Below are 24,837 nucleotides of genomic sequence, written 5' to 3' on the forward strand. Positions count from 1 at the left end.
ATAAAGAGGCCCGTGGGCATTACCTAGGTGTTTCCGAGCACAATTAACAACCCCTGCGGTGCTTTTCTGCAAGCCTCCTCCCGAGGCCCAGGGCGGCCCCTGCAGCGGGAAGCCTCGGTCTCGGGGTCCCCGTTTCAGGGAGGCCAGGCGCAGGCCTGTCCTCCGTGGGGAGAGGAGGAGGAGGAAGAAGTGAAGTGAAACGGCCGGGCGCCACCTCTTCCCCCTTCGGGGGGCGCTGGCATCCCTGTGGCGTCCCAGAACTCCTCCCAGGACAGTGCACTTGAACTCCAGGGGGCGGGTCCAAAGCCCCGCCCCTGCGCTATAGGGAGTCTCTGCCCAGCTGCGGAGCGGACTCGGGGCGCGATGCTGGCGCTGTGGCTGGTGCACTGGGGGCAGAAGCTGCTGGTCTGGGGCGCGCTGGGCGCCGTCTCGATGGCGGGCGCCACCCTGATCCTGAACCTTCTGCAGATGCTGACGAGCTACGCGCGGAAATGGCAGCAGATGAGGCCCCTCCCCACGATACCCGGCGCCTTCCCGTTGGTGGGACACTCGCTGATGGTGAAGTCGAACGGGAGAGGTAAGGGACCGCGCCCAGGCCGGACGCACCCACACCCGGGGGCCGTGGGGCTCCTTGCCCGCGGGGCCCCACTAGCAGGAAGCCCCAGGGCGCAAGAGCTCCGCGGGGCCTCTGCCGGCTCCGCGCCTGCTCCCCGCGCGCCCGCCTTCTCGGCAGCTGAGACCACCTCTACTGGAGGGGCTGGCTTGTTAGGGTAAAGAAGAGTCTGTCACCGCTGGAGAGGGGATTCCCAGTTCTATCCAGTTTGCCCTGTGACACCTGATAAAATTGTTCGGGCTCCCCTTTCTTTATGTACGGGCTAAAACGCAGTATTTCTAAAACCCTGTCCTCCTGCGTTTTCTCTTCTTTTCCGCTCCTAACTACTGTCTCAAAACACTGCCTGCCTTGGCTCTGGGCTGTTAAAGCCTTAAGGACAGAAACTTCCCTGGGACTGGGGCGAGTACCTCCAAACGGTACCATCATCCTCCACCCACCCACCGCCCTCCGGAAAATCGGGGACTAGAGACTGTTTGGAGACTTTCCTCCCTCCCCACATCACGAGACTTGACCACAAATCTTTCTTTCTTGACCTTCTTATTTTAGTTCTTTTAAGGAGGTTACATAGTAACAGTAAACTGTGAGGGCAGGGTCTTCTGGGTTTTCTACTGTTAGCTTTTTGAAGAGATGGATGTATGCTTTGTTGATGAGAAAAATAAAAATAAAAACACAACGCTTTAAGTTAGAACGCTTTTAAAAGTACTTGATATTTACAGTTTCCCCTCGGGGACAGTGAATTAGGTCTTAGCACTTCACTTCATTTTAATGGCTGTATAAGTTGGGATATCCAGAGCTGAATTTTTTTTCCTGAAATGAAGTGTTCTAAAATAAGCCTAGCACCACAACCCAGTTTCACCTCAGATTAATTGTAACAGTTTTACAAGGTGAACCTTAACTCCCACCCACCCCCAAAATGCTGTCATTTCAACTTCACAGAAATAAGTAAGGCCTCATGGAGCAATGCTTATCAAAATATTGAAAATGTTTCCAGGCAGAAGAAATCCAAGTTAACTTTTCACCACCTAAACATCAATGTGACTAATGTTGCAAGAGATTGAATAATGTGTTTAGATATATGAAAACCATGTTTGTGAAAATTGTCTTGGTTAATACTAAAAGCAGAGCTAATCTCTCCTTCTACCCTGAGGCTATATGGCATGAAAAAATAATTGTGTAGAAATACTAACTTCCCACCCCCAATAAGAAATAACATGCTTTAAAAATCTCATCATATTCTTTTGGGAAATTTTTCTAAGAATGGAAATCTCCAGTGAATGAGACGTGTTTCAAAATACATGGTGAGTTAGTTGATTAGAATATTTAAGGTAATTTTTGGAGTTACTTTCTGAGTGAAGAGAATGACAATATACTGGCTTTTACAAAGGGACTTTTTAATCCAGCAAGTACTGGATTTTGGCATCAGACAAAGCTCTGCTCAGTTTCCAACTTTGCTACCAAGTTGTTTAAATTTGAGAAGTTGTTTCAAACTCTCTAAAAGGAGAGCAAGAGAAGAAAAAGGAACAGAGAAGAACTACAACAGCCAGAAAACACTGAACAAAATGGCAATATCAATAATTACTTTAAACACAAATGGACTGAATTCTCCAATCAAAAGACATGATGTGGCTGAATGGATAGAAAAACAAGAGCCACCTATATGCTGCATGTAAGAGACTCACTTTAGACATAAGGACACACACAGACTGAACGTGAAGGGGTAGAAAAAGATGTTTCATGCAAATGGAAACCCAAGAGAAAGCTGGAATGCTATACTTAGGCCAGACAAAATAGACTTTAAAACAAAGACTGTAATGAAAGACCAAGAGGGTATTCCATAATGACAGAGGGGTCAACCCAACAAGAAGATAGAGCATTTGTAAATATATGTATATATATATATATATACATATATATACACACACATACACCTAACCAACAAGCACCAAAATATATAAAGCAAATATTAAAGCTAAGTTAGAAGGTTTTGGGTTTTTTTGTTTTTTTGTCTTATTCTTTTTATTCTTTACTTGTAAAAGTAACTGTATGACGGAATTATCTTAAGAACTAAATTTAAGGGGCGCCTGGGTGGCTCAGTGGGTTAAAGCCTCTGCCTTCAGCTCAGGTCATGATCCCAAGGTCCTGGGATCGAGCCCCACATCGGGCTCTCTGCTCAGCAGGGAGCCTGCTTCCTCCTCTCTCTCTGCCTGCCTCTCTGCCTACTTGTGATCTCTGTCTGTCAAATAAATAAATAAAATCTTTTAAAAAAAAAAAAAGAACTAAATTTAATGCATGCTGTTTCTAGATCACTGTCTAGCAGTTGGTTAGAGTAAGTTCCTTAAGTGTCAATCAAACTTGGAGCCCCTCCTTGTCCCCAACATTGAGCTAAACAAAGTGGTTGATGTCAGATCATTCTAAGATATATTCTCTGTTCTCAGTGACCTTGTCTCTTGGACAGGAGGCTGTGCTTTGGATCTGTGGCCACAGTTCTGGCCTCAGTGCTGGCCTCAGTAATCTCACCTGGAGCTCTGCAGTTGGCTTTTCATTGGCCTTGCAAACCAAACTCTTGCTCTGTAGTTCATTATGTCAAGACCTGCCTCTCCCAGCTGTTCTCTGATATTGGACCCGATACCTTCAAACCACAGGCTCATACTTCCCTGTCTCCTCTGTCAGATCAGGCCAAGGCAGGCAGTTATTATCACAACGCATGGTCTTTTGACACTGTTGATTTGACCCAGCTCTTTTCACAGAAATTTTGACAACTGTTTGGACCAGGAGACATTTTCGGGCAATATGGTGCAATGGTTAAGATGGCACATTGTATGGTCTTACTGCCTTAAGTACAAAGCCAGGTTCTATAATTTACTAGCTCTGTGGTATTGGGCAAGTTACTTAGCGGTGCATAATTTCCCCCATTGGGACAGTAATAATAGTGCCTTTCCTCTAACTATGGTGAGGCAGAAAAAACAATACATCAAAAACCCTAACACTAAGTCTGACGTGTAATAACTTGCTGCAGTAAATGAACACGACTTCATGGATATTAGCTATATAGGATAACTATTACTATGTTTTATGTGCAGAAATCTGCAAACACTTAAAAAAAATCATTAGTGTTTATTTAGCATCCCATGCAATGGGCATCTGTGAGCCTTAGCTCCTCTCCCACTGCATTTTGCGCAGCTTGCCCTGAAGCCTGGGAATGGGTGAAGCTTACAGGTGAATAAGGAGCAAAGATGGGCTGAGCATTTGCACATTTATTGGCATTGAAAAAGAGCCGGAAAGTTGAATGGTTCGTTTGTCCATTTGTCCTTGGTGCCCAAATTCCCATGTCAAAACAGCTCTGTCAAAATCTTAAGGATTCGTAGCCTCATAGTAGGGTTGGAATTAGCCTTGCTATTGTCAATCAGACATTCCCTTTGCCCAGAAGAAGCCCAGAATCCCCATATGCCTACCAATTAGCCTGCCCCGCCCCCACTCCTCCCTACCTAGATTTTCCCAGCACTGTAAAGAGGTTTCTGCCCCATGTCCTGACATGTGATCAGTTCCCCAGCTGGTACTCAAATCCTTCCTTAACCTCACCTTGTTTGACTCATGTTCCGAAAGCATGTCTAACCTTTGTCATGTCTTTTCTCTGAGGTCTGGACCCTGTATCTTAATTCTTGAGTCCCTGGCTACTATCGTTTGTTTCTACCCAGATGACACTCAGAAAACACTCAACAGAGAATTTTGCTATGGCTTATTCTCTTGTAATGCCATTACTGCATTCCCCCAGACAAGGGCCTCATGGATTACAACACGGAAAGTGTTGACTCCCAAGTTTTCCACACTCCTTCGATGCTCGTTGGGGTTGACGATCACCATTTCCCCACACCTAATGCAAGGACCCACTGTACTGCACAGCCAATGCCCCTAACCCTGGCAGCATTGAATCCCAGCCTTTTCCCCACCCCCAGAAGCTTTCAGTGGCCCCAGGTGATTCACAGATCTTACCACATTAGTGTTACTGTCCTAAAATATGACTCTGGTCATGCTAGTTCTTATCAGAAACTTCCAGTTACTCCTCAGAGTATATACAAGAAAATCAAAGCCTCCAATGCTCCAGTCTCCTCTTCCAATGGCATCACCCCATGTTAGGCTTTGGCTGCACGTGCGGGGAATTTCCAGACCTCTGCACTTCTGCTCTGCTGTTTCTGCTGCTTGGCTTACATTCTGCCTCTACCCCCACTTCCCCCTTCTCTGCCTATAAAAATACAACTCATTTTTTAATGCTCAAATGCCATCTCCATCATGAAATTTTTTCAGCCCTCCCCTTGAGAATCAGTAACTCCTCAGACTAAAACTTCGATTTTAGCAACCATTTCATTTTCTCCGGTGCTACAGAAGTCACCATCTCCCATGCTTAGAAGCTCCTTCAGAGTAGGGATTGGGTCCTTTGGAGGTGCACATTTCTTGGTTGTTATCTTATAATTAAATTACCTTTGCCATGCAATCATTATATCACTTAATAGAAACTGTGTGGTTTACCTTGAAGATGTGAGAGATGTGGGAAATATTAAGTGACTTGCCCAAAGTAAACAGATTAACAACAACAACAACAAAACCCGAGCCCAAAAGACACAAGAAACTCATTGAAAATTAAATATTTTCTCCCAGAATTTTTTCAGCAGGTCATTCGTTATACCGAGAAACACCAACACCAGCCACTGCTGAAACTCTGGCTTGGGACCATGCCAATAGTGGCCATTTATAAAGCAGAAAATGTGGAGGTGAGTGTGCGGTCAGTATGACCTCTAGTCCCCATCACGTCTGATGGTGTGAGAGTCTCATCAGAATAAATATGGCAACATTGTTCTTATATTTAATTGAATCCAGCATATTGAACAGCTCATTACATATTTTCGGCTATGTAGGTGCCATTTAATGCTTTCCAGATGTTGTCTTAATCCTGGGGAGAGTAGCAACCTCTGGACAAAGAAGCCTCTGGACACATTTGTTATCAGGTCCAAGATATTTGGTCTCCTTTATTTATTTATTTATTTATTTTTGGAAAGTCTGCATAAGGGTATAGTTTTTGTTTTGTTTTGTTTCAGATTTTATTTATTTATTTGAGAAAAAGAAAGAGAGAGAGAGCATGAGAGGAGAGAGGTCAGCGGGAGAAGCAGACTCCCTGCTGAGCAGGGAGCCTGATGTGGGACTCGATCCTAGGACTCCAAGATCATGACCTGAGCCAAAGGCAGTTGCCCAACCAACTGAGCCAACCAGGCGCCCCATAAGGATATAGTTTTATAGGGCGCCTGGGTGGCTCAGTGGGTTAAAGCCTCTGCCTTCGGCTCAGGTCATGATCTCAGGGTCCTGGGATCGAGCCCCACATCGGGCTCTCTGCTCGGCAGGGAGCCTGCTTCCCTTCCTCTCTCTCTACCTGCCTCTCTGCCTCCTTGTGATCTCTCTGTCAAATAAATAAATAAAATCTTTTTAAAAAAAAAGGATATAGTTTTATAGAACTACAAATAGGTTATTCCATAAGGCTAGCAGGCATGTTATCTGCCAGGCTCTGTTTAAGACTAATAAGACTATAAGACTAATAAGGTATGAGTGTTTTTCTCAAGAGATGAGAGTTTCCAATCCATTACAAGTTTACTCTTCCACGTTAATTTTCTTAAAAAAGAATGGGCCTGTGATACTGATAGGGCAGATATCATTAATCAGTGCTATTGAAATAACTGCTCAAAACGATTATATACCTTTTACTTATCATTATGATACCCGGGAGATTTTCTTGTGGTTTGATGAGAAAAAGATTTGGGTCAGGGAGTAAGAATGGGATAAACAGAGCTTCTCAAAACAAAATTAAATATAACTTCCTAGGCATTAATGCTGGGAAATGTCTTTCTTAGTTACTGCAGTGAAAATGTTGGATTTCTCTTGTACCACACTGTACCAGCCTGGTTCAGAACAGGTAGTGAGGAGACAGGTGTAGGATTTCAGCCACTGCGGACTTGGTATGAGCAGGTTCGTGATGTATGTGAGAGATCTGTCCAGAGTGTATGACTGGAGTTAGGAGCCTGGTGAGGATTTTGTGCTCAGACCTAAAGGCTCATCCCTTCTACTTCACCTGGATTCCAGGTGATCCGATCACATTCATGGGTTTCAGCGTTACTCACTTGCTGGAGATACTCAAATGTGTACCTCTAGGTCAAGTCCTTATCCTGGGCATCATTCCTATTTCAGACCATAGCAACTCGAATGTCTCCAAGTCATCATGCCCAAAAATGAACTTCTGATTTTTATCTCCTTGGACATGGTCATCTTTGGATTCATTTATCTTCTTTCTCCCATCCTCCCACCCTCAATAAATGACTCCACTTGGTTCCTAGTTCATTATAAGAACCAGAGCATTATCTTGGACATTTCCCTTTTTCTCAACTCCATTTCGTCCCAAGACTGAATGACAGTTACATGTTCAAAACTCGACTTGACTCCCTTTAAGGCACAGGAATAAAAATGAATCACAGAGAAATAATAGCTATGAGATGTTCCTTTATTTTTTAATCTGACAGAGACACAGTGAGACAGGGAACACAAACAGGGGAGCAGCAGAGGGAGAGGGAGAAGCAGGCTTCCCGTGGAGCAGGGAGCCCAATGAGGGGCTCTATCCCAGGACTCTAGGATCGTGACCTGAGCCGAAGGCAGATGCTTAATGACTAAGCCACCCAGCCGCCCCTATGAGATGTACCTTCAAAGTAGTGTTCTGGGGTGCCTGGGTGGCTCCGTAGTTTAAAGCCTCTGCCTTCAGCTCGGGTCATGATCTCAGGGTCCTGGGATCGAGCCCCGCATCGGGCTCTCTGCTCAGCAGGGAGCCTGCTTCCCTTCCTCTCTCTCTGCCTGCCTCTCTGCCTACTTGTGATTTCTGTCTGTCAAATAAATAAATAGAATCTTTAAAAAAAAAAAAAAAAGTAGTGTTCTAGCCAGGTAGAATTCAAGTTTAAGTTGAAATTGTTTTGATGTCTATGTATCTCTCAATTTTTTTTTCTCTTTCCAAGGTAATTTTAACTAGTTCAAAGCAAATTGATAAATCTTATATGTACAAGTTTCTGGAACCATGGCTTGGCCTAGGACTTCTTACAAGGTATGTCATTGTAGATCTGTAAAGCTGTCTCACAGAAACAGTTACTCTGATAAGTAATTTGTTATGTCAGGAATTGACACAAAGTAGTTCTCCTGTCTGCAAGACTGTGCTACCAGGAAGTATGGGAGAAACTGGAAGGAAAGTTGTGGAGAACAGTGGGCTCTGACAGACAGGAGTCCAGGTGTGGTCATCTCCAGCCATGGGACTCAATAATGACCATGACCAGTGTTTCCAGAAGAGTCAGGTGCTGGTGTACGGAAAGGAAAGGAAAGGCGAGATCGGGACAGGCAGATCTTGAAAATCCAGTGAAAAAAGCAGTCAGCCCCAGTGAAGAATATGGAGCACAAAATCTCCATCCTGGAACTTGTGTCCAGACATAGGTCTCCATCCTCTGAGGGAAGGCCTGCCAAGAGAAAGGCAAAACCTTTGTGGGGTCTGTGGAGAATTTGAAAATAGGAGAGATCAAAGTGGAATCACGGACCACAGGGATCATCGGAGGACTGAGGTTTTTAATAGAGGGGAGGAAGAAAAGTTCTAATTTTTAGAAACTTGGAACTTGGAAATTTAGAAAAATTTAAGAATTTTTCAATTTTTATGAGTGCCCCTTTAAATATCAGTAATGTAGAATAATAAAACAAAGCACAGTCAGTAGCTATCTATGAACCTTTGTCTTTCTGACCGAAGCATTTGACAATGTATAGATTAATCTCTTTCAGGAGAGTTTTGTTGACTCGGCTAAATTTATACTTTGTTTGTTTCCAATGTTGCCTCTCTTGTTCGTGACCGGGACCGTGTATTGTGTTTCTAGTACTGGAAACAAATGGCGATCTAGGAGAAAAATGTTAACACCCACTTTCCATTTTACAATTCTGGAAGATTTCTTAGATGTCATGAATGAACAAGCAAATATATTGGTCCATAAGCTTGAAAAGCATGTTAACCAAGGAGCATTTAACTGCTTTTTTTACATCACCCTTTGTGCCTTAGATATAATTTGTGGTAAGTCTCACTGATTTGTTTCTAAAGTTATGGTGTAGAGATAGAACAGCCCAAATGGAAAATAACACTGCAGTGGGAAGGTGAATGAGGGGATCGGAAAGGATATTGGATTTTTCAGGGTGGTCCTATGGCTCAGGCCCCTGAGAAGCAGCAGCCACTGTGAGGGCTCTGAGCAGGACAGTCACAGAGCCAACATTCCTAGAAGGGCAGAGGGAAGAAGAAGCAGGAACAGGGAGTAGGAGAAGATACAAGAGAAGAAGCAAAAGGGGGAGAGAACAATTTTAAAATCTATGAGAACAGAACAGGACTTATGACTTCTTTTTTTTTAAGTGTTTGCCCCTGGAAAATAAACAGAGGATATGTGCTCGAACTGAACGGTTGCTTCTTGCCCCTGTTTTGCAGAAACAGCTATGGGGAAGAATATTGGTGCTCAAAGTAATGGTGATTCCGAGTATGTCCGTGCAGTTTATAGGTAAATGAAGTCCTTTTAATTATCTTTAAAATGGTTACTGATTAGGGCTTAAAATTTTTTTAAAAAATTAGTGCTAATAATTTCTGTGATTATTCATAATTATTAATTCTTAATCTTTTCATTGTTTTGAAATAAAACTTGATACTAAAATTGACCTAGTCATTTAAGCATGTATATGGCCAGGAGAGGAATGGTTTTGTAAATGATGACACACCCAGATTATGCCATAATTTAAAATGATTTTATAATATATGAAAAATTACATTATGATATAAGTGATAAAGATGAAAACAATTTTTTAGTATGATTACCACTAGGTATAAAAAATATTTATAGAAAGAAAAAACTAGAAGAGACTATACCAAAGTATTATCTGTGGTTACTATTGTTTTGTGTGTGTGCTTCTCTTTCTTACAGTGTTTTGGGTTTTTTTGTTGTTCCTTTGTTCATTCTCCTTTCCCATATTTTCTGCTCTGAGTATATATTATTTTTTAATTGAAATAATCAATTTTGCTTTAAAAATGGCTTGCAGGTATTCAACGAGTAAGAGTCAGGGCCAGGATTTGACGTGATGTTTCCTATCTTTAAGTTCACTTCTCATCTCACTTTATTTTCATAAATATTTACTGAGCATCTGTCACCCACCATTCATGGCCCTAGGTGCTGAGTAGTTTTATCGCAGCACACAAACAGGAAGAATAGCAGGGAGACACACACTGTAACGAGTGCTAGCATAAATTCTAATAATTGCTTAGAAAGAAAAGATCAAGTTGACATTAGAAAGGAAAAATGGGGGGGTGGGGGCACCTGGATGGCTCAGTCCATTAAGTGTCCAACTCTTGATTTTGGCTCAGGTCACCATCTCAGCGTTGTGAGATCAAGCCCCTCGTGGGGCTCTGCATTGAGTATGGAGCCTGCTTCGGATTCTTTCTCTCCCTCTGCTCTCTGCTCGAGCTTTCTCTCTCTCTTGTTTCTCTCTCAAGAAAGGAATAAAGAAGGAAGGAAGGAAGGAAGGAAGGAAGGAAGGAAGGAAGGAAGGAAGGAAAGAAAGAAAGAAAGAAAGAAAGAAAGAAGTGAAAAGGAAAGAAAAGAAAGAAAAGGAAAACAGGGATATGTCCGATGGATGACTCTCAGGAAACACCTCTCTGAAGAACAGGTGTCTAAGTCCATCCCAAAGGAGGGGAACCTGTTGAGGTCTTGCTTCTTTATCACTGGAAATGACGAGGGAGGTCCTCGGGACAGCTGTGTGACCTGGGTGCTTGGTGAGCACTTCTCGCTGGAAGAGGGCAACCGCTCGTGTTCTCTCACTGCAGAGGAATGATCAGGCTAATGAGAGGATATTAAAAAGAGGCAAATTGCATCCCAGTGTGCGATCCAAGAGCCACAGCAGCCTTGGGAGGTCCAGAACTCTTTCTGAAGAAACAAAAGCAGACATCAGATGGCCAACTAGTAAGGATGTTCTGTAAGGAATTCTTCCTTCCACTAATGAAACCATTAAGTTTTTAAGCTTCCCTGGACATGTAAAAGCCCATGCATTCATGTTGAGTGTAAAGCACGGAGCTCTTAGAAGCCTCTAAGACAAATCATCTTCATTTCCATATACTACTCTTGTTGAGAGCAGGCACCAAAGAGGTGCTAAAGAAATACACGTTTTTCATGTATCGGCTGATGTCTTTTCATCCTGTTTATAGAATGAGTGATTCAATACATCGAAGAATGAAGATGCCCTGGCTCTGGCTTGACCTTCTGTTTCTCATGTGTAAAGAAGGGCAGGAACACAAAAGGAGCCTAGAGGTCCTCCATAATTTTACCAATAATGTAAGTCCTCAATTTATTTTTTTATCATGGTAAAAGATACATAATATAAAAATTTGCCATTGGAGCCATTTGAAAGGTCCCATTTGGTGGCAGTAAATACGTTCACAATGCTGTGCAGCCATCACCACCGTCCATTTCTAGAACTTCTTTAAAATCCATGATTTTTGTGTTTTGTGAATATAACCAGTGCAGGACCATGGAGCCTGTGCCTTATAAAACTTGAATGGAATAATAGAAAAAAATAGGCAACATGATTAGATTTCAATTCTGTATTTAGTAAATATTACTTAAACACTTGTTAAGTGCCAAATGCTTTACCTAGTGTTAGAAATAGAGTACTGAGTAGGACCTGTATGTTCCCTACCCTAAAAAGTTCTGTTTAGTACCAGAGGTTATCTATTAAAAAATGACAAAATGTGGGCGCCTGGGTGGCTCAGTGGGTTAAAGCCTCTGCCTTCAGCCCAGGTCACAATCCCAGTGTCCTGGGACCCAGCCCCATATCGGGCTCTCTGCTCAGCAAGGAGCCTGCTTCCCCTTCTCTCTCTGCCTGCCTCTCTCCCTACTTGTGATCTCTCTCTCTGTCAAATAACTAAATAAAATCTTTTTTTTAAAAGTGACAAAATGCAATATGAACTGTGAATAGTTATTAATAGGGCTCTGTATTAAGAGAATAAAGAGATGAGGATTATAAGGGTCTTCTGGGAAAATGTCTGGAATAGACAGTTTTCAAAGGCAAAGGGCCTTTTTGGCAGTATTTCAACTCAGAAAAGATAAAAATTAACTGGATATTACTACTTTATTTCCAATTCAAAGCTAACAAAGAGATAGTGATGTTGTTTTCTGATATAGGATATCAGTCTGCATTAAAGACGAGTCTAGAGCAATCACCTGGCTTAGGAGACTGACCAACAATTTGTCTTTTATGGATACAATTGAGTTTTTCCTCAGATTTCATGCATGAATATCAGTATCAATAATTAATGAATTCCAAACCAGATGAACAGTATTATTCAGTTAATAAATATTGAAAATTGCATACTGAATCTGAAGCACCAGGGGTTCCGTCAGGACATCTTGCCCTCAAAGAACTTGGGGTCTCTTCATTCAAACCACTTGGTTTAGTCAATTGCCTGATAGGAGGAAAAAACGTTGAGTTGGTGGCTTTCATGCTTCCATTCATTCAGCAAATAACGAGGTTCTCAAAATGCCAGGCAGTGTTCCAGAGTTTGGAAATACATCAGTAAACAAAGACAAATTTGCTTCCATGTGGGTCGTACATTTGAATTAGAAGAGAAAGACACCAAATACAAAGTGTAACATCATGCCAGATGGCCAGGGAAATGGGAAGAAATAAAGCAGGCTTGAGAAGACAGTGCTAGGGACTAGTGTTGCAGGGATCGGGGAAGGTCTTTCTGACAGTGTGATGATGTGCAGAGACTTGAAAGAAAGGAGGGAGCCATCCATGCGGAGGAAGGAGTCGTCTCACCAGAAGGAACAGCAAGCAAACAAGTGAACTGACCATCAACTTGCTATTTCTTTTTTCCAGTACAACATGTAATTACAGTGATGGGTCCTGAATCTACCATACAAGGACTGTGTTCTCTCCACACCTATACTTTTATCTCCTTGGCTCATTCAGACCTCTAGAGATGATTAGGCTGTACCCCATTGGAAAGACTATAAAAATAGCCCTCGAAAATTCCAAAGTTGCCTGACATTAAATTCATCTTTAGAAGTCTTATCAAATAATGCCCTAAAATTGATCAGGAAGCTTGACTGTATTTTTACAAGAGCCTAAGTTATTACTGCGATAGCAGGGATAGGAAAGGTTTAGAAAAAAATAAGTTAAAGAAGCTAGTATGTTTCCATAGGAAAGCATATTGTTAGGTTATAATAAATTCCAAACAAAAGCATGTGATTGTTTAAATCATAGGTCATTGCTGAACGGACCAGTGAAATGAAGAAAGACGAAGAACACAGACGTGCTGACAAGGACTCTTCATCTTCCAAAAATAAACGCAGGGCTTTCCTTGACTTGCTTTTAAATGTAACTGATGATGAAGGGAACAAGCTAAGTCATGAGGATGTTCGAGAAGAAGTTGACACTTTCATGTTTGAGGTATTTTATATCATCATGTTATTTTCCGATACCTTTAAATAAATTTCAGGTTTTTTGGAGAATCTTTAACATTATTTTTAGAAGTTTAATGAAATCTTATGTATTTATTGTAAAGATTTTTTTTTTTTTCAGATTTATTTTAGAGGGGGTGGAGAGACAGAGGGAGAGAGAGAATCCTAGTAGACTCCACACTGAGCGTGGAGCCTCCTGTGGGTCTCGATCCCACGACCCTGAGATCATGGCCCGAGCCCAAGCCAAGAGTCAGATGCTTAATGGACTGTGCCACTCAGGCACCCCTAATGAAATTTTAAAGTAGCTTCATATAATTAAGGAAGAATCATTAGATTAGCATTAAAGATTATAAAATTTAATTTTATAATTAAGTATCAGTATAATTAATTTTATTATTAAGTATCGGATCGACTTCCTTGTTCAGAAAATCTTTGATTTGTGGTAGTTACAGAGTAGATACAGAGTAGATACATTTTTTTTTCCCTCAAGAAAATCTAAGGTCTATCAGACTTTCCCGAGCAGAAGAGCAGCCAGAAATTACTGTCCATTCTCTACATCGATTCACGCTTCCTTCTCATCTCTAAAACCCATGAGTCTGTTTCTTCACTAGCTTCTTTTAAAGAAGTCTTCTTCCTGCCTCTACCAATGAGTACTTAGCTACTGCTGTGAACTGCCCCAACTGAAGAAGAGAGCAAGAATCCTCCTGTAGAGAATTTAACCATTTTGTGATTCTAAAGAGATTTCTGGTCTTCAAATAATAATAGTAATAATAAAAGATGCACTTTTTACAGAGATAATTCTAATTATATTAAATATTACAAGGAGTGAGTCTCAATACGTGGCTTGCCAAATAAAGAAATATTTTTTAAGCACCACATGGTAATATTTTGGAAGTGGAGGAAAGCAGAAGGCATCAGTAGTTTTCGATGGCTCAGTATATGATCAATGGTGTGTTTGCTGCTCTGCCTGCAGCCGTCAGGATGTGATGCTAGCACTTGTCTGTCGGTCTGTCTGTTTTTCCTGAGGGAGGACAGTCAGTGCCCTGGAGCAGGTGGCGTTAAGCTTCTGTCTACTTGGTTTCTCCTTCTGGTTCATACTGGCCCTATGAGATGGTTTCAGTCATCCCCGATCTCTATCCCAGCTTTCCTGCGTAAAATAGAGAGATGTTCTCCCAGAAGGTTTTTGCCCCTGCCCTAGCCCAGCAGTGTGCTCCAGTAAATTCCATGGTTGTTTCATTTCATCCTGCTTTCTCTGGGTAGCAGACAAAATGAAATAGGACTTTCGGCCTCCAGTATTTGATCTCAAAAATGTGAATAACAGTATCAAGTATTTCTTGATGTTTTCGTGAAGAACAGTTCTGTTGGTTTCTGCAAAGTACTTAGTGTTTTGTCTGGAACTCAGCACATGTTAAATGAAGCTATTGATCAATTTCTTGCAATGAGAATATTCAGAACTGCATAGATACTGCCTCGTGTCCACATGGACAGGTAAAACCCACCTTGCAAGTGGAGGAAAGTAGAGAAGTACAGATCTGGCAAAGCTGGCTCATAAAAATCACACATTTCCCCCCTTTATTTATTTATTTATTTTTTAAAGATTGTATTTATTTATTTCAGAGAGAGAGAAAGAGAGCACAAGCCAGGGGACGGGGGGCCGAGGGAGAAGTTGACTCCCCACTGAGCTGGGAGCCTGATGTGGGACTTGATCCCAGGACCCCAGGATCATGACCTCAGCTGAAGGCAGATGCTTAACTGACTGAACCACCCAGGCACCCCTGGACTTTTACCCCTTCAAAACTGCCTGGTGTGCCCCATTCCTGGGAATGCCCCTTATCAGCACAGTGATCCACTTCTCACCAGGTAGACAGCTCCATGTAGCAGAGAAATGTTTCTCTAAGCATGAACCTCCACCTTGAAGGGATTATTTTATCTGTTTGCTTCTCACCAAGGTGAGATGCTGTGTGGAATGAATTTGTTATATTCTGGAGTCACACTGCAGCTGTTAGATCCAGAGACAATTCAGAACAGAGTCATCATTCCTGATCTTCTTGATATAACTCTGCTTTTTAAGCCATGTTTCTTCTCACATTTGTAGGGCCATGATACGACAGCGGCGGCAATAAACTGGTCCTTGTATCTATTGGGTTCTTACCCAGAAGTCCAGAAACAAGTGGACAGTGAACTGGAGGAAGTGTTTGGTATGTTTGGCCCCATCGTTAACTGCTCCATGGGTCCCAAGGCCACTGAAACAAATACCACTGAAAGCGCTCATCAAGGATGTGCAGTAGGGCCTGTTGTAAAGACACCGTCATAAGCAGGAAAGCTCCCCTGTGGGATCCCTTCCAGTACTGTCTCCTTTGCAAGGCCTCTTCTGCTGACTTATAGGCATTTGGTAACGGCATGGCATGTGACTGCATTGGGCTGGGTGCTGGGGACGCACAGATAAATGCTGCTGTCTCTGAGGACCTCACTGCTTAGTAGATGAAGCAGCCGTTGTGCATGGAATCCTGGCTTTGCACTTGAGTGATAGGAAGAAGGTGCTCTTTGGGAGCAGCAAGGAACAGGTGATATTAGTTAGAGGGCGTCCAGGAAAGCTGTTCCATATTGGATTGCGTCTGGTCACAAATGAGAGGAAAGGTGGGTTAAGCTGGTGGACATACATTTCTTTTTTTTTTTTTTTTTTAAAGATTTTATTTACTTATTTATTTGACAGAGATCACAAGTAGGCAGAGAAGCAGGCAGAGAGAGGAGGAGGAAGCAGGCTCCTTGCTGAGCAGAGAGCCCAATGCGGGGCTCGATCCCAGGACCCTGAGATCATGACCTGAGCCAAAGGCAGAGGCTTTAACCCACTGAGCCACCCAGGTGCCCCGTGGACATACATTTCTATTACACAACCAGCGATCTGCTTATGTAGCTGGGTATACAAGGTGTAAGAGTGTAAGTAAGGAGTCCTAGACGGAAGCCGACAGGGATGTTGTCAGAGGCCCAGTCTTGCTCTTTTTTTCTCTCTGTTCTTTGCCATCGTGGCTTTTGTCTTCTTGATTGTTGTTCTAGGTCTCGTGTTTGTCTTCAAGACTAGAGGAAAGGGAGAGGGGCAATGAAGGATGTATTAGTTTCCTGGGGCTGCTGTAACAAATTCTATAGGCTGGGTGGCTTAAAACAACAGAAATGTATTCTTCCACAGTTCTGAAATCCAGAAATCCAAAATCAGTATTGCTGAGCCTAAATCGATGTCCTGGCAGGTTGTTCTCCTTCTGGAAGCCTAGCGGGCCCTCTGTTCCTTCTCACTTCTGGTGCCTGGCAGCATTCCTTGGTTTATGGTCCATCAAACCTCTGCCTCCATCAAAACTCCACACGTGTGTGTGTGTGTGTGTGTGTGAGAGAGAGAGAGAGAGAGAGATATCTCTTCCTCTTTCTTATAAAGACATTTGTGGTGGCATTCAGAGCCCACCTGTATAATCCAGGGTAATCTCCCCATTTTTTGATCATTAACTGAATAAAATCTGCAATGATACCTTTTTCCCAAGTAAGGGAACATTTATAGGTCCTGGGATTAGTACTTGACACATATAGAGGCCATTGCTGGCCAACCACAAAGAGGCCATGCATTGTGCCATCAGATTTATCCTTTGTTTAATCACACATCACGTGGCTCCCAAAGCAGGGAGGAGGAAATAAAAGATTGGTCCAGCCAACCAAAAAAGTGGTATCTGATACAGTTGCATAAAGAAGAGAAGTAGGAAGGGGAAAATAAAGGTAAAAGGAGGAGAGGTCAGGCATTCTAGAATGAGGAGAACAGATGGACAACGGCACGGTATTGGAAACATTTGGAAGACAGTAGTGAATAGTGAGGGGCAGCTAGAATTTAGAACCTATAGTAGAACATATTAAGAGATGAGGTTGGACAAGTAGTTTTGTGTTCATATGATGTGAGAACTGGAATTTCATACCAAGAGGGAAGACTTTTATTTTGTAGAACAGAGACAATCTAAACTTGTTCACTCTGCTTCTATAGTCATTTTATTTTTTTCTGTATTGATTTTAATTTCTCTCATATTGCTTATAGTGAGTTAATCTGGCCTTTGAAAAACTCACACCTTATTTGTGGATATGTTCACATTTTGTATCCTCTACAATGTCTCGCTCATTGTTGGTCTCACAAATAGTTTTTGATATCACATAATTAAAATGCTGTTATTCTAGATGCTTTATTCTGGTGCTTCTCCTGTTTTCTGTGATGGTGCCTCACTTTTTCTTCTATCCCCAGTATTAGCTATAAAATTTCATGAGCAACTAATCTTTGGGCATTAAGTTGCAAGTTTTAATTCCTCTTGTTACACATAAAACTAACATTTATTTGTGTATGTTTAGTTGTTTTATAACAAAGCAACTTGTACACTGTTAATGTTTAAAACTGACCATTCCCCCCCACCCAGTGAAACCAAAAGAAAATTTAAAAATAAACGGGAACAAAATTACACTAGAGAATTCAATTCTAGATAAGGTCTTATAGGCTCGCTGAGTCTCCTATCCAGTGGTAGGGCTCAAGTCATGAGGAGAGGATTTTATTTCTAAAGTGTCATCCTAAACTTCAAGGATACCCATTAAACATCACAATTAAACATGCCAAAGGAGAAACTATGCTATAAAGATGCCCACTTCACCTACCCAAGCATCTCTAACCCACCCTTCTCTGATCTTCTAGAAACCCATTTAAAAAGAAGTACATAAACACACAAGAAAGTAGACATATACATGTTGGTAAATGCTAACTGTCCATATTCACATAAAGACATGATGTAATATCTGAGGCCAATATTGAGGAAAAGGAGCAAAGCTAGAATTCTTTGCACCAACACATGGGGACCAAGCACTCTCCATCTTCTAGCAGAGCTAAGGGAGCAGATGGGGGTGTTTTGTTTTGTTTTGTTTTTTGTCCCCCAGAGAGCACAGTCATGTTGTTTATATGAAGTCTTGGTTGAGACAGAAAGGGATAAGAATAAATTTGGAATCGAAAAGGGTAGAGTGTCTCTTTCCAGTGTATTGTGCTCAAATTGCCCCCCAAAATAAGTTGAGACCCATGGTGTAAAGGAGAGAAGAGAGATTCCAGGAATAGCATGACTGAGCACAAGGGGACGGGAGAAAATTAAAACAGGAAGATTGGACTCCATCGGTCTCTGTTTTCCATGTCCTCCATGCTCTTTGCCTCCCTTCCCCACTTCATCTTCTCCTTCATTTCCATTCCCGTCTTTATTAGTATATTCCTCTCCTCCAACCCCTTCTTCATCATCCATGTCAGGAACTAAGAAGTACTGTCATGGATTTGGCCAAACATGATCTTGGATGTCCTCTCCTAACTCATCTGTGCCTGCATCAGGATGGTCAGTAAACCAGAAAAAGAAACTCTCTGGTTTCTCATGCTCCCTCTTCCCGCTGGCTTTATTTTGCATTTGACTGGAGCATCTCTTCAAATCCTTTCCGATTTCCATCTGACTTCAGTGGGCTTTGAAGATGGATCACACTCTCATCCAGATGAAATTCTCTGGAGAGAACTTTATTTTTGAAGGAAGGGTTTTTATCAAAATGAACACTTACTCTATAATGATTTAATATCTTCAAATTCGGTCACATCGACTCTGGTCAGATAATGCAGTGCCTGTTCGTCTTCCTTTCCAAGTAATAGCAGATTTGTGAGTGGTTGACGGATGCTATTACCCCAGAATTTGGATTTGGGTGATCAGTTCCATCCTCCTTTGGAAACACGATTGGGGTGTTTGTTATATTTCTGTTATCCCTTCAAAATTCTTCGCTGGCTTTTTCCTCAAGTCCGTCTATTTCGTCTTGGACCTCATCAGGATGTTCATTTGCTCCTTGCTCTTCTTCCTGTGGCAAGTCCAGAGAGGTTGATGTCTCCCCCGGCCTGGAGGCAGGAGGCAATCTCCCTGTCTTTGTTTGACCCTGGCACGAAAGGCCTTGAGAGCCATGTTGGGGAGAGAGTCCAAGAATCTGACCGAAGAGAAGATGCATATCTGGATTGTCTGAGAACTCAAAACTAACCATTTTAAAATGTATGTTTTAGTGCATTCACAATGTTGTGCAGCCATTACTCTATCTAATTCCAGGACATTTTCAGTGCCCTGAAAGGTAACCCTGTACTGTTAATCAGTCATCCCCGATTCCCTCTTCCTCCAGCCCCTGGCAACCACTAATTTACTTTCAGTCTCTATGGATTTACTTGCCCTGAGCCCTTCCTATGAATGGAATCATACAATCCATGACCTTTCGAATCTTTCTTTCTTTCACTTAACACTTTCACTTAACACTTAACACTTAACTCTCATTTTGTTTTGATTATGTATAATAGAAATCCTACTTTGGCTGTAAGTATTTGACATTTGGTGCCTTGATTAATTCCTCTTGGATGTCCCATTCCCCAAGCCCATAGAGTTCTCTCATTGTCATCTCATGTATTTCCTTTAACCAGGGAAGTCTGATCGTCCTGCCACCTTAGAGGACCTGAAGAAACTCAAATACCTGGAATGTGTCATTAAAGAAAGCCTTCGCCTTTTTCCTTCTGTTCCTTTATTCGCTCGTAGTCTTAATGAAGACTGTGAAGTTGGTAAGAACTCGGTAATCAGGAGAGTAGGTAGAATGGATTTTTTAATGTCCATCTTACTCCATTCTTATGGCATATTGCCTGCCTCTTGACAGGGGGTTACAAAATTGTGAAAGGCTCTCAAGTCCTCATCATTCCCTACGCACTGCATAGAGATCCAAGATACTTCCCAAATCCTGAGGAGTTCCAGCCCGAGAGGTTCTTTCCTGAGAATTCGCAAGGACGCCATCCGTACGCATACGTGCCCTTCTCTGCGGGACCCAGAAACTGTATAGGTTTGTATCCATCAGAATTGGTTTCACCTTTCCAGCCCACATGGTAGTGCGTTTCTCACAGTAATTTCTTTGAGATGTAGTATCTCCTAGGCAACAGTCTTTTAAAAAACTGGTTTCTTTTCTCCTCCCCCTCGCTATACGTTATTGTTCCAAAAAAGACTATCCTAAAGTAGATTAATTTGCTAGGGCTGCTATAACAAAATATTACCAGCTGGGTGGCTTAAACAACAGATAATCATTTTCTCATATTGTGGAAGCTGGAAGTCTGAAATCGAGGTGTCAGCACGGTGGGTTTTTTCTGGGCCCTTTCTAAAGCTTGGCTTGTAGATGGTTGTCTTCTCCCTGTATCTCCCCAGGGTCTTTCCTGTGTGTGTTGTGTCCTGATTTCTTCTTTTTGTTTTTATTTTATTTTTTTAAAGATTTTATTTATTTGAGATAGAGCGAGAGAGAGAGATCATGAGTCGGGGGGGAAGGGTAGAGGGAGAAGCAGACTCCCCAATGAGAGGGGAGCCTGATGCGGGGCTTGATCCCAGGACGCTAGGATCATGACCTGAGCTAAAGGCAGATGCTTAACCAACTGAGCCACCCAGGCGCCCTGATTTTTTCTTTTTATAAAAACACCATTCAGATTGGATTAAGGTCCATCCATATGACCTCATTTTAAATTAATTAACCTCTGTAGAAGCCCTGTCTGCAAAAACAGCCACATTCCAAGGTACAGGGTTAGGGCTTCAACATACGAATTTGGGGGGACACAGTTCAGCTCATAACATCACACCATCAGTTACATGGTAGAGTTTTAAAATGTCGATTTTGGACCAAAGAAGAATGTATTTTATATGGTGGAAAATTTATTTGTAATGATTAGCTGTATTTAACCTAATATCTGTGTTTGTTGCTTTAAGAATTGCATCATGCAAGATGAAAACAAAGAATGCTCACCATATGGCTGGCTGAATTACTTAAGCAAAATGAATGCATATCACCATGTATTATAAATACTTTCACTTTAGGATCTCTAGCATTTTATCATCCATGTAAATGCAGGTGTTAGTAAAATGAGGTCAGATTTAAATGATAAATCTGAAGCATATATGGTGACTCTATAGTAAATTAAATTAAAGGCCCAATAAGAAAGCCATCTAAAGGGGCACCTGGGCGGCTCAGTGGGTTTAAAACCTCTGCCTTCGGCTCAGGTCATGATCCCAGGTTCCTGGGATCAAGCCCCGCATCGGGTTCTCTGCTCAGTGGGGAGCCTGCTTCCTCCTCTCTCTCTGCCTGCTTCTCTGCCTACCTGTGATCTCTGTCAAATAAATAAATAAAATCTTTAAAAAAAAAAAAAGAAAGAAAGAAAGAAAGAAAGCCATCTAAAGTAGTGATTCTCATGCTTCAGTGACCCCAGAATTTATTTGGGATATTGCTCAAATACAAATACCTACCTCATGCACTGGGTAGGAGCAGAGAAGGGAACTGGGTAGGAGCAGAGAAGGGAACTGAAATCTTCCTTTTTAACAAACACCCCCAGTGATTCTGATAGTCCCTACTGTGAAAATATGAAATTGCTTGCTTCCTCTAATAGGGCCTATGATTTCCCAGATTTGAGATACATGTGTAATTAAAGTAATGCTATTTACATTAATTTGAAGGTCAGAAATTTGCCATAATGGAAGAAAAGAGCATTCTTTCCTGCATCCTGAGGCATTTTTGGGTAGAATCCAACCAGAAAAGAGAAGAACTTGGTCTAGCAGGAGAGCTGATTCTTCGTCCTACTAATGGCATCTGGATCAAGTTGAAGAGGAGAAATGCAAATGAATCCTAACGTGTAATTGGACTGTGCCTTTGTCATGTAAAAGGTCTTTCCTGAAGGAAACTGGATTTACAATTTCTAGGTCGGAGATCAATACGCTTAGTCCCTAGACCTCTTTCTTTCTTGTTCTGCTTGCCTTGCGGTCAAGTCCACCAAAGAGTTTTATATTTTCATCATTACCATAGATCTTATCCTTGGTTTTGATCCCAAAGGTAGAGTTAACTGATGATGGCACCCCAATAAACATAGGACAAGTTTCTCAACAGAGGGATCCACGACCAACTCAATTTCAATTGGCAGATCCAAGAGATAAAATTTAAAGTTCCAGAATTTTTGAAAGGTATTCTTATTGACTGGGGAACATATATATGCATGTATACATATGCATTTAATTTGAAAAGGGTGAGTAATTAAGTACTTAGGCATAAGAAGCTCAAGTTTTTAAATTTGAATTTTTAAATTTTTAAATTTAAATTTAAATTTAAATTTTTAAATTTTTAAATTTGAAAAGGGTGAGTAATTAAGTACTTAGGCATAAGAAGCTCAAGTTTTTAAATTTTTAAGTGGCATCAATTACGAGAAGAATTATTATTATAGCACTTTTGGGATTCTATCACCTAGAGTAAATAATTTTTAAGTTGACTCATAGATTCTGTTCCTACTTCCCTTTTGACTACGTGCTTGTAGCCATGACTTCATTATTCATAGTATCACAACTACCCTTATGTATCATATACAGTTTGAAAGATTCCTCTTGGTAATATCCAAACCCACACATTGCATCCAGGTTAAATAATGGCTTTTGGAGCGGGAAGGTCCTTATTGCTTATCTTGTTGCACTCCCTTTCATTAGAAGAAGGGAATGAGATCAATGAGAAGGCAAGTTTCTGCCCAGAACCATGCCACTAGTGGGCAATAGGGCCATAAACAGAGGTCTGTATTCTGTATCTCACCAGTCCCAATGCGATAGACTTCACTATGTCTGCTTTTACTTTATGGAACTCAGGTCTGTAACTAGATGTGTCATTAGAACACAGGTTTTCAGGGCGCTGGGTGGCTCAGTGGGTTAAAGCCTCTGCCTTCAGCTCGGGTCATACTCTCAGGGTTCTGGGATCGAGCCCCGCATTGGGCTCTTTGCTCTGTGGGGAGCCTGCTTCCCCCTCTTTCTGCCTGCCTCTCTGCCTGCTTGTGATCTCTATCAAATAAATAAATAAAATCTTTGAAAAAAAACAAAACACAGGTTTTCTGCTTCTGATTTTGAATATTTCTAGAATTCTTCCATCACTAAAGGAAAAGAGAAGCCATTCATCTATATTTAGTAACCAGTAATATCTTACGTAGTTTAGGGTTAGACTTTGAGTAAATTCAGTCCTCCAGAGCACACCTATCAAGATGATAACTGACATAAATTCTCTGAATTTTAATTCCATAGTTAGTATCTCTACTCCCTCACTCAGTGACTTTAAAAAACAACTTTTAATAAACTTAATGAGATTTTTTTCTTCAATACTCCCAAGGCAATAGCAGATAGAAGCAACAAATTAAGAGGATGGAATTTCTATTCTTCAATCAATATCAGAGGAAGAGATTACAAAACCAAAGCCATTTGCAAGCACTTCAGGCGGAGTCATTTAGGGCAGGGTCAGAAGTTCTACCCACTGCTGCAATCCCAGGAAACTCTGGCGCAAACAACCCAGTTGCTAAATTGATGAGAAAAAGTCAAGGAAGTATATGATACAGTTGGAAAAGGTTCCCATTATATGCTTAACTTTATTATCTAGAAAGTGGATATAGGCAGAAAATCTTATTCCCAGATGACTATAAATAATCAAAGTTTTATTCTTGGAAATTAATATTACTTTTCAATTCTATGTGTTTAGATATAAAACTTGTTTTTGTTGTTGTTCTTTTCCATTTTTCCTTTTTTTAGTGACCCTAATATGGATGTGAAATTAAATTTAAAGTCAAACATTGTTTAATGTTACCTTTTGGCCTAAGATCTTCAAGTAGCCCTGGAATAATTTGTTATTCGTGTTTTAATTAGAAATTCTCTTAACTGCATTAGAGGTAGAATTGAGAAATTATGTTATAGTCTGTCATATCAAAATGCAGATGCTGGCTTTTTTTTTTTTTTTAATAAGAGGACAATCTAATATCTATGACCCTACTACCTATCTTACTACTGCTCAAAAGAGGTATCTCAAGAAAAATAAATTAAATATAGATAGGTTTAAAGGCAAATTAATGGGTGACCAATTCATAATGAGTAATAAAAGAAATAGCACATTTGAGCTGATGTCAATAGTGCTACTCAGGCTAACAAAATGTTGATTCTTGTCACTGGAGGTAGTGGTCAGAGAACTGAGTTCTCATGAGAGTTGGACTGAGATCTCATATGTCCATGGGCGGGAACTGACACTGCCACTCCTTCCAGCATCTCCCACTGCAACTCACCACTGCCTCCAGTGATGACAAGCTGCACAGCCACACAATCCCTGGTCCCACACTGCATCTCAACACTGCCTCTAGTGGCAGTAAAGAGCACTGTAAAACCTTCTGGCTGCCCTTGCCCTGCTGCTGACCACTGCCTGCAGTGGTGTGAACCAACATTGCCTCTTCTCCCGGGGTCTCGCGCTGTAGCTCACCACTGCATCCAGTGGTGTGAAAGTGCATTGCAACTTCTTCCAGCATCTCACACTGGAGCTCATCACTGACTCCAGTGGTGGCAAGCTGCAGTGTCCTGTCTCCAGCACCACTTACTGCACAGCTCACCACTGCCTTCAGAGGTGGTAAACGGCACTCCAACTTCTTTCACCATCTCGCACTGCAGCACTTCACTGCCTCCAGTGGCGATAAGCTGCGCAGTGACGGAATCCATTGTCTTGCTCTGCAGCTCAATACTGCCTCTAGTGGCGGTATGCAGTACTGCAAAGCATTCCGGCATCCCTCATACTACAGCTGACCACTACCTCCAGTGACAA

The 24,837-nt window shown here is 41.7% G+C and overlaps 1 protein-coding gene and 1 pseudogene across 2 annotated transcripts; one reads left to right on the forward strand and one right to left on the reverse strand.

The window, feature by feature from the left end:
• The first annotated feature begins 334 nt into the window (after nt 1-334).
• On the forward strand, nt 335-23,078 carry CYP4V2 (cytochrome P450 family 4 subfamily V member 2). The gene is made up of 11 exons (XM_080797287.1): nt 335-577; nt 5,267-5,379; nt 7,654-7,739; nt 8,548-8,738; nt 9,141-9,210; nt 10,902-11,028; nt 12,962-13,147; nt 15,254-15,356; nt 19,643-19,777; nt 19,870-20,049; nt 21,696-23,078. Exons 1-11 carry the CDS (start codon nt 364-366, stop codon nt 21,866-21,868), a joined length of 1,578 nt encoding a protein of 525 aa, XP_080653413.1. The 5' UTR covers nt 335-363; the 3' UTR covers nt 21,869-23,078.
• On the reverse strand, nt 17,041-19,348 carry LOC308338936 (annotated as a pseudogene). The gene has a single exon. The product of its transcript is annotated as an uncharacterized misc_RNA (transcript).
• Nucleotides 23,079-24,837: the final 1,759 nt, after the last annotated feature.

Source organism: Martes martes, assembly GCF_963455335.1.
Source record: "Martes martes genome assembly, chromosome: 2".
NCBI lineage: Eukaryota > Metazoa > Chordata > Mammalia > Carnivora > Mustelidae > Martes > Martes martes.

Excerpts from the sequence above, each read along its gene's own strand:
- CYP4V2 (XM_080797287.1), top strand. The coding sequence starts at position 364 with ATGCTGGCGCTGTGGCTGGTGCACTGGGGGCAGAAGCTGCTGGTCTGG. Across the intron at positions 11,029-12,961 it reads TCCATAATTTTACCAATAAT|GTCATTGCTGAACGGACCAG; the intron begins GTAAGTCCTCAA and ends TTTAAATCATAG. Across the intron at positions 15,357-19,642 it reads TGAACTGGAGGAAGTGTTTG|GGAAGTCTGATCGTCCTGCC; the intron begins GTATGTTTGGCC and ends TCCTTTAACCAG.